Source organism: Falco biarmicus, chromosome 1, assembly GCF_023638135.1.
Source record: "Falco biarmicus isolate bFalBia1 chromosome 1, bFalBia1.pri, whole genome shotgun sequence".
Classification (NCBI taxonomy): domain Eukaryota; kingdom Metazoa; phylum Chordata; class Aves; order Falconiformes; family Falconidae; genus Falco; species Falco biarmicus.
The window spans coordinates 166744-175840 of NC_079288.1; the positions used below are offsets into that span (position 1 = coordinate 166744).

Here is a 9097-nt window from a genome sequence, read left to right on the forward strand (position 1 = left end):
AGAAGTCACAGGAAAGTGTCTAGAAAATTGTACCAGCTGTAGGGTTAGTTTGGAAGGAGAGCTTGTGTGAAGATGACAAAGGGATAAGCTGGTAAGAAGCCTGATGGTGGGAAGGGTGGCAACACCGGGGCAGCACAAGGTGGAGGAGGGAAGGAAGAGCTGTAGATGCAGGTGTTATTATGAGAGGGCTTTTACAGGTATGGAAAGGGTGAGTGACTTGAACAGTGTGAAGATTGAAGGGTAAGAGGCAATGAAGACTTGAGGAATTGCCTCTTCCTCTAACGTGATAGACTGTTTCATCTCGTAGCTGAGGATTAGTTACATTAGTTACATGCGGTCTAAGACCGCAGTTTCAGTTAGAGCCTCCAGTATGTGAAATTCCTTTAGCTGATTATTTTGGACTTGGTCTAGAGCTGAAGTGATGATGTTCTGGGACTTAGGTGTATCCCCCTGTCATAAAGGTGTGCACGTTTAACTTGTACTCTTAAGATTTGATTCAATATGACCAGATGTGTTGAAGAGGTGAATTCTGAAATCATTAGATGATCTTAAAAGGTAATTCCCCGTAGCTGCAGTTTATTTGGGTTTTAGGAGAAAGAAGAAAATTGAGAAGACTGCTGGAGTGTCTGGAGCTGAAAAGAAATTGGCCTTTTGTTAGTGTGCTTGGTTTTTTTTCTCAGGTGTCCGTGACGTGAGTAGTCTGAATGCGGAGAGTTCCTTGGCAGACTTGGGCTTGGATTCCTTGATGGGAGTGGAGGTGCGCCAGACACTGGAGAGAGACTATGACATCGTTATGACCATGAGAGAAATCAGACTCCTTACAATCAACAAACTGCATGAACTTTCTTCCAAGTCTGGGACAGCAGAGGGTATAGTGTCTGCATTAGGGTTGCTTCCAGTCACCTGAGTCCAAATAATTAAGCTCCCAATCTGTTGCTTTCATCTCTAGTGACATAAGCCTCTATCAGATCATGAAATAAGGTTACAGCTGAAAAGCTTTTCAGTGACAGACAAGTCACTGCAGTGCATTGGTGACTAGGACAGGCCCATCAGTTCTGGGGGCGGGATGTAAGAAAAAGTGTGAAAGTGGCTTTCTTGCCTGGCTAATACCTGCCTGCACGAGTACTCCTGTGCAGCTGTGTGCAGGGTTTTATTCAAGACCTTTTCCCTGTCAGAGGAATAAACCATGTAATGTCATGCTTATTGTAAGCTAAAAGCACATGCGGTTGCTGCAGAGCAGCTGACAATAGGGAGATCTCTCTGTCTGTGCCCTGATGATTTAGTGAGCCAGTGGGCTTATCCAGAGCAGCCCTGAGGTTCTCCTTTAGGACTTGGGCTGCATGGCCGTGACTGATCCTGAATCTAATTGTGTCTGTCTGGTGTGCTTTCCTTCAAAGAGATGAAGCCATCCCAACTGATGAAGACAGGCCTGGGTGAACCTCCAAAACTAGATTTGAACAACTTGTTGGTGAACCCAGAAGGGCCAACGGTCACCCGTCTCAATAATGTGCAGAGCAACGAGCGCCCTCTTTTCCTTGTTCACCCCATTGAAGGATCCATTGCAGTTTTCTACACTCTTGCCTCTAGACTTCATATGCCCTGCTATGGGCTCCAGTGCACAAAAGGTATCCCAGTTCTTTAGCATCTTGAATTCATAAACGTAACGTTCTGAGTTGTAGTTGCCTTGGACAGAGAGAGCTTTGTTTCTAGATTCTTAAACTCTGTGGATCAGCATCAGTACCTACAGTCTGCGCCAGGGTCATGTCAAAGATCCGCAGGTAATGAGAAGTACTGGGTTAGGCTGAAGAGCTTGTGTATGTGGAAACTGAACAACTGGATGTTGCTGTCAGTCAGAGGGCATGGAGTCCCTGCCATCTGATAAGCATGCAGGAGAAAAAAGGCATGCTGTTCTACCTGTCTTTGCAAAGCAGGAACATTCCTTGTCCAAAATGTAGTTGCTAACTATAATTGAGACACTTACCTTCAAAATAAACTGAATGTTTCCAGCAGGGTTGTTTCTGAGTTCATGAAAATGTAGTTGTCTCTGCTAGTGCCTTTTCACCGGGGTCTTTCTAACTTGCTTCCATGTTGTAGCTGCTCCCTTGGACAGCATACAGAGCCTAGCAGCCTACTACATCGACTGTATGAAACAGATACAGCCTGAAGGACCTTACCGCATTGCTGGATACTCTTTTGGTGCCTGTGTAGCCTTTGAGATGTGCTCCCAACTGCAAGTACAACAAAATGCTTCCCATGTACTCAACAGTCTGTTCCTCTTTGATGGGTCTCATTCCTTTGTGGCAGCATACACTCAGGTAAGAGATACAAAGAAAATCATCTGTCTGGGGCCCGTCCTGTGTCATCAGGGCTCATGTTCTGGGAGCTTATTATTTTAGACATGAATTGTCAGAAAAGCTGACAAATGTTTCTTGACAGAGGATTTGGGAGACGGTTGCAGACAGTGGTTACTTAGTGATGGCTGAAGGGTGGAAGCATATGGGTGGCGGTGGTCTTCATTAACTGGCAAGGGCTAGGACACAAATGTTGCTCTTTCTATGACAGATCATACTAATGTGTCTTCTGGAAGATCCTGGAGCCTGCAAGACAAGATCCTCATGTAGGGGTGCTAGGAAACCTTGCTTAAGCCTTCCTTTCCACTTTTGTTGTACTTTCTAGAGGATGCTAGGCTCTTGGCAATTGCCATCTGTGGATTTGCTTTTACATCTGCCCTCAAGGGATCTTCCTCCCCCACCCCAAGCTTCAGTCTGTCTTTTTTTCTTCCCCACCCCTCCCTTTTCCCAGTTCAGAGGCCTTTGTTACGTAATTTTTATATCTAATATTCAAGATCAGGCATATCCCTCTCATTCACATTTTATTCTTTTCTTTTCCAGAGCTACAGAGCCAAGCTGAGCCAAGGAAATGAGGCTGCATTGGAGACTGAAGCATTGTGTGTCTTTGTTCAGCAATTTACAGGCATTGAATACAATAAGGTAATGTTTCCTTTTTAAAATCTCTTTGTTGCACAAGAGGTGTGTGCATTTTTTGTTTGACGGAGACTGACTCTCAGATACTGAGACTAATGGGGGAAAAAAATTTTAATATTTCCAGCTGCTGGAGGTTCTTCTGCCCTTGAAAGATCTGGAGGCTCGTGTGAATGCTGCTGCAGACCTGATAACTCAAATATATACAAACATCAATCGTGAAGCACTCAGATTTGCTGCTGCTTCCTTTTACCATAAACTGAAGGCTGCTGACAAGTACATACCAGAGTCCAAGTATCATGGGAACGTGACGCTGATGCGGGCAAAGTCTCAGAGTGAATATGAAGAAGGTCTGGGTGGAGACTACAGACTCTCTGAGGTCAGTCTGAGATCCACTGGTGACTGTTCAGGTTCCCCTGATATCTGGGGGAGCAAAAGGAAAGCATGGAAAAAATCATCCTTACTGAGGGAGAAAGGGACAAAACCTACCTAAAAGAAGTTACCATTCTATAGCTATTGTGCTCTAACAAGAACTAAAAGTCCCGGAAAGCAAATGAGTTGATTGGTTCCAGGCATTTTCTCAGGGCAGTAAGGGTCAGGAGAAGGTCTAGTCTCTATATTGGAATAAGTAAGCATTTTCTGTAGCTGATTCTTGCAGCTCTCTAGATAGACTTTAGATAATAAAGATGTCAAAAGGTAGTAACTTGACAGAAGTAACTTTTAGCCTCCTTCTTTCACTGTCTTTAGGGGTCTCCCTAAAGTTTGTCCACTGCATGAGGGCAGACTTCTGAAGAGCAAGAGTCAGCCCTCTGACAATAGAGGCGGCTTTTTCTTAGTTACCTTTTGTGGATCACTTAGAAGTTAGTATGTGGGTTTCTTGTTGGCCTAAAAAATGTTAGCCCCTGTTAACGTAAAAGGGTTAAGTGTCTTGCATTATGATACAGATACTAGGGAAAGGGAAGTGATTTTCAGAATTACCTTCCTGCTTCTGGCATCTCCTGTCCCTTAGGACTTTTAACTTACATTCATTATTGATACCAGGCTAACTTGTATGTTATTAAATTTACATAATGACCTTAAAGGAAGATTCATGGTGGTGGGAAAAAAGATTAGGTGGAGGGGAGCATTATTTGGTTTTCTGAAGGGCTTGGAAGTAGCTACTGTATTGTTCATTCTTTGATATTGTAGGTAAATTCTGTTAGTATCAGGTTGGTTGGCTTCCTGCCAGGCTGTCAAACCTATCATGCTTTAGTAGTACACTGGTTCCAAATAATACCCTGCAGCTGGTCTGTGAAAATGTATCAGAGTAAAACTGGTGCTGTTATCAGCTGAATTTGATAGAGACAGTGGTGTAAGCTATAAGTAACTTAAGACTGACAAATCCAAAACAGCTAGATGACCAGCTGGTTGTAAATTGTGAATGTAATTTTTATTTCTTACTTGTATTTATGCAGGTATGTGATGGGAAAGTATCTGTCCATATTGTTGAAGGCGATCACCGCACCTTATTGGAGGGAGATGGCGTTGAATCAATTATTGGGATCATCCACAGCTCACTGGCAGAGCCACGTGTCAGTGTCAGAGAGGGTTAACTTCTGATTACTGTCAATGGTGAAGAAAATGCCAACAACATTCCTTGTTATGACAGACCCCAAGGAACTCTTCCTGTTGTTCAACATCTCATCTGCTCTGCTGCCAGAACTGGGAAGTCTAGCTGAACTTCATTGGTCTTTTCTCTCTCTTCCTTGCTCACCTCTTCCTTTTCCACCTTGTATGGATTCTTTCTCCTCCTTCCCTTCCCATGCCTTGTTTTCCCCTCGTATCCCTGTCCATGTTATGCTAGTGCTGTGACTCTCACTGCACTGCTGTGAGCCCACTGATAGTTGCTTCCTACACCCTTGGCAGTATGAAATACTTAGGAGTAGATTTCTCGTGCTCAATATTGTTTTGTCTTAACAGTATTCCAAAGGGTATGTGATAGCACTTGTTGACCAAGCCCAGTGAGCGGAGAGAGGAACTGCAGCTGATTTCGGAGATACCTTTTGTCTGTGAAGAATCTGTCTGTAGTTAGGTCAGAAAGAGAATTCCATTGAGGCTTTTGTAACTATATTTTTTAATTTGATATATTCTAAGTATTTATTGTGTCAAACCAGAGACTTCTTACTTGGTTTTAATTTATCGTGGGTTATAGGAGAAAAGAATCATCCCTTTTTGAGGGGAAGGTTTATTCTACAAGGGGAAGTTGCGCATTTGTTAAACCAAAGTGCATCTTTGGAACAGTCTGGTTTCTTTTGGTTTGGGTTGGTTTTTTTTCTTTCTGTTGCTCCCAGTTCCCTGCCCTGTTCAGAAAGGAAAAGGCAGAAGGGAGGGTTGTTGCCATCACCCACTCTTTTGAGGAGAAAGGGGGTGGAGGGGAAGTGTGGATGGTTTGGCAGATACGACTGTATTGGACAGGCTTAACTTGGGTGTGATAGAAACAAGCAAAGCTGTCCCTGGGCGAGTACTTTGTTTATATTTGTGCAAGGTTCTGTGCTCTGCTGTATCAGAACCTCAGTAAAGTATTAAGACTACTGCTTTACTTATTCTCTCCCACCTCCAGTCTCACCACCCAACCAGACATTTGGAATGGGGGCAGGAATAGAATTCCTGAAGGATAACTGAACAAATCCTCCTACCCTTGCTCTCCCATAACCAAAGCTCAGGCAAACCTATAAGCATCTGCCCAAAGCCCCTGTATATTTTGATTAGCACAGGCTTGCTTAAGCCTTGTGTATTTGTTTTCTTTCTCCATTCTTCCTTCCTCCATTTCTCTTAGTAATGAGACTGGAGAGCCCACGTAAGTTAGCCAAGTAATCAGTTTGATGGTATGATTTTAAGATACAGTACCTTTTTAAGGGAAACTTGCATAAAATTCAATTAAAAATTTTCTTGCCTTTGCTATGCTGGATCTGTCCTTTCCAAAATCAGTAAATCCTTGCTACACTTATGATACAGAGGAGACCTGGGTAGCTCAAAGCACCGACTAGGAGGAGCTATTGTGCCTCTCAGAACTGCTGTAAAACCCCAGTTCTCTCCATCTTTATCCCCCAGTGAAGTATCCTGGTATTACAGGAGCATTCCAGTGACAGGAATGGGTGGTTCTTCACTGCAGGTTCTGACCTAGTGTCTTTTGCTTATACTACCCTCTGTTGATAGTGGCTGGGTTAACTGGTTTTAGCCTTATAAAGTATTTCTTTTGTGAAATCTGAAATAAAACCAACATAATGTCAGCTTAAAGCATTTCCAAAATAAGTCTTGTTGTTTTGGGGTTTTTTTAATACTTTTTGGTCTGAAGAGTGTCTCTTTTTTTTTTTTTTCTCATTGGCTTTCCTAGTATTAAACACAATTGGTCACTGGTTGGCTTTTTGTCTTATTCTCTACCACCACTACTTAATCCTGTGTTTCATCTGGAATCTCTCATTTCTTGGTATAAAGCAAAAACTGCTGCTGGCATATCTGATTTGGAGTCTGTAAAAATAATAATAAAGAAGACTTACTATTCTGGAGCATGGCTTCTTGGTTGCCATGGTTTTGGTACCTTAGATACAACCAAACCACACACCCACAAGATTGAAGTGGAAACTCAAATTCTAATTCTGGCTCCATTGTTGCAGTTTTGGACAAGCCATTAATGTTACTGCCTCAGTTTCCCCGTCTGTAAAATGGGACTAATAGCATCTACCTCAAGGTTGTTGAGAGTGTTAGATAGGCAATGGGTATAAATGCTATTACATTGTTAGGTGTGATGACTAGGTGTTAGGTGGTAACAGAAGAAGGGAAGTGGGTAATGTGTGAGGGTGAGCTGCCTCACAGCGGCAAAGACTCCCATACTGGAGAGTGGCTATGTGAGCTGAGCTGGGCATATGTGCATACTGTGGGACTGCATTAGATCTACTGTATGCTATCCATGCATAGAATACTACATAAAACAAGTGTGGTCTGGTTGGTTGGTTTGGTTTAAATTTAACTACTGGCAGTTGTAGTGAGCATGAAAAAAAAAGTTGAAAGAATCCTACTTGCCTTGGTTGTATTAAAAAACGAGAAGGAAAAAGAAAGGGTTGATTAAACTTTAGCACAGAACTATTGTACCTGTTTGCTTAAACTGTTTAACAAGTCTGAATGGGCTATATTGAGGGAGCAAGGACTGATGCTGTTCCAGCGGTCAAAGCAGAAGTTGGACGAGTTCTCTGTGTAAACATAAATGTGCATGGTCTCATCTAAGCAAAACTTGAAGATACTGGTTTAGTAATAAAAGTTCCTCAAGAATTACTTACAGCCTATATGCTCTCAATGTTCTTGTGGTTGTTATTTGAAAAGCAGAAGATAGTTTTGGTGTTTTTTTTTTCCCCATTAACTGTCTTAATTATGAGCTGCTGCCCTGTAACCCATTATGTAACTGGCTGCTGAATACAGTGTGCCAAAAATAAAAACCTTGTTAGTGCTGGTACTGGTTGTTGTTTCTCAGTAGTCCATCAGATAGACATAGGTAGAACAATAATACCATAATGCAAAATCAAATACTGCAGCTGCCTGTGTGAGAAGGCAAGGGCAGAAGCAAAGTCCTTCACATCTGCCCTTCCGTGTGAAACTGAAGTGGGAGTCGCTTGTCAATCACTGCTTTCCATCCTTCTGCTCAGCTAGCTCCTTAACAGCTTATCTGCACCATGCTGCTCTTAATCCTGAAACTGAAAAACACACTCCCCTGTTGGCCCTATAAACTTATTCAGGGTCACAAACTCACATTGCTGTTCTGAAATGGTGTGCAGTACATCTTACATCTGCAATACAGCCTTAATAGGAAGAGTAAGGTCATAAGGCACATAGCACACGGTCATCAGCATTACAGCTATTATTTTCTTTATTCTACTACCTTCCTGAGGGGAAAGAAATATGTCAAGAGCTAAAAAAATAGAAGAAGGATCACAGTTTAACAGAATGGGTGACTTTAAACAGCACTACCAGACAGCAGAAATAGAGAAGCTTTCTGGTGCTGAGACAGAGGTCACGTAAAACCCAAAAGATTTAAGGTAGAATAGCAATAAATGAAGCAGGTGTTTGTTTCTCTTGTAATTAGTTAAGTTACCATAAGTTAAGATCAGACACCTTGCTAGCAAATCAAGGTCAAAAGACGGAAGAAACTCAGTCTGGAGCAGTGGTGTGATTGGAAAGGGGAGTGTTGGCGGTGGGCTGGGGAGGCTGCTTGTTTCAAATGGCCCAGCTGGTGGTTTAGTCCTCTGGGAGGGCATGGGATATTGAAGAGAATCAGAAGAGCTTGAAACTTGGTACTCTTTCTTGCAACAGGGGTCATCACAGCCATGGGAGCTAGATTGCTGGGGCGGGGAAACGCCAGCTTTTACAGTGAGCTGGAGCTGTGACTGCTGCTAGGGGCCAGGCTCGCACAGGTGTGCTGAATGGCTGGACTGTACATGCAACCCTGCCTGCTGCTTGTGCATAGTAAGTTTTTCCATTTTGAAAAAAAAAAAGCCTAAGCCCCTTATGACTAAAGTCACGTCGATGCTCTGACCACAGCCGAGACAGAGGATTTTTGCCGTCCTGAGCGGCAGCGGCCGATGCAGAGGACCCCGCCCCGAGCGCGGCCCGGCGGCGACCAGGGCCTTTATGGAACAGCACGGCCCCTTCCCACCCCTCTGCCTTGCGTTGTACCGGCAGTCCCCTCGGTCCTGGCTCCCGGGCCATTCACCGGCCAGGGGATGGTGTGGGCGACCCGGAGCCCTCCCGGGGCCGGGGGAGCTCGGGGCCGGTTTGGCCGATGCTGCATAGGCCGCACGCCCCGGCTGGGGCCTCCTCTGCCGGCTGAGGCCCGTGGGGCGGCCCACGCACCGCGCCGTGTCCGTCGCATCGGCGCGGCGCGGGTCTGCAGGGCCTTGAACCGGGACCGGTGCGGGGGATGGGGGTCCGGGCACCCGCAGGCGCCGCGGAAGGAGCCTGTAACGTCCCAGTCCGAGGCCGCCGCCGCGGCGGGGAAGCGGGGGAGCGCGGCCTCCCCGTCCGCACGCCAGACCCGCCGCTGCCCGGCCACTCCCGCCCGCGGCCGCCGCCGGCCGCGCCGCGGTTTC

General features: G+C 44.9%; 1 protein-coding gene across 1 annotated transcript in view; it reads left to right on the forward strand.

Moving 5' to 3' along the window:
• Nucleotides 1-7467, forward strand: part of FASN (fatty acid synthase) — a 44735-nt gene extending 37268 nt beyond the window's left edge. The window contains exons 38-43 of the mRNA XM_056326924.1: nucleotides 681-869; nucleotides 1398-1625; nucleotides 2095-2315; nucleotides 2892-2990; nucleotides 3109-3360; nucleotides 4436-7467. Coding sequence (XP_056182899.1) covers nucleotides 681-869; nucleotides 1398-1625; nucleotides 2095-2315; nucleotides 2892-2990; nucleotides 3109-3360; nucleotides 4436-4573 — 1127 coding nt within the window. The 3' untranslated portion in view covers nucleotides 4574-7467. The remainder of the gene's footprint in view (nucleotides 1-680; nucleotides 870-1397; nucleotides 1626-2094; nucleotides 2316-2891; nucleotides 2991-3108; nucleotides 3361-4435) is intronic.
• Nucleotides 7468-9097: the final 1630 nt, after the last annotated feature.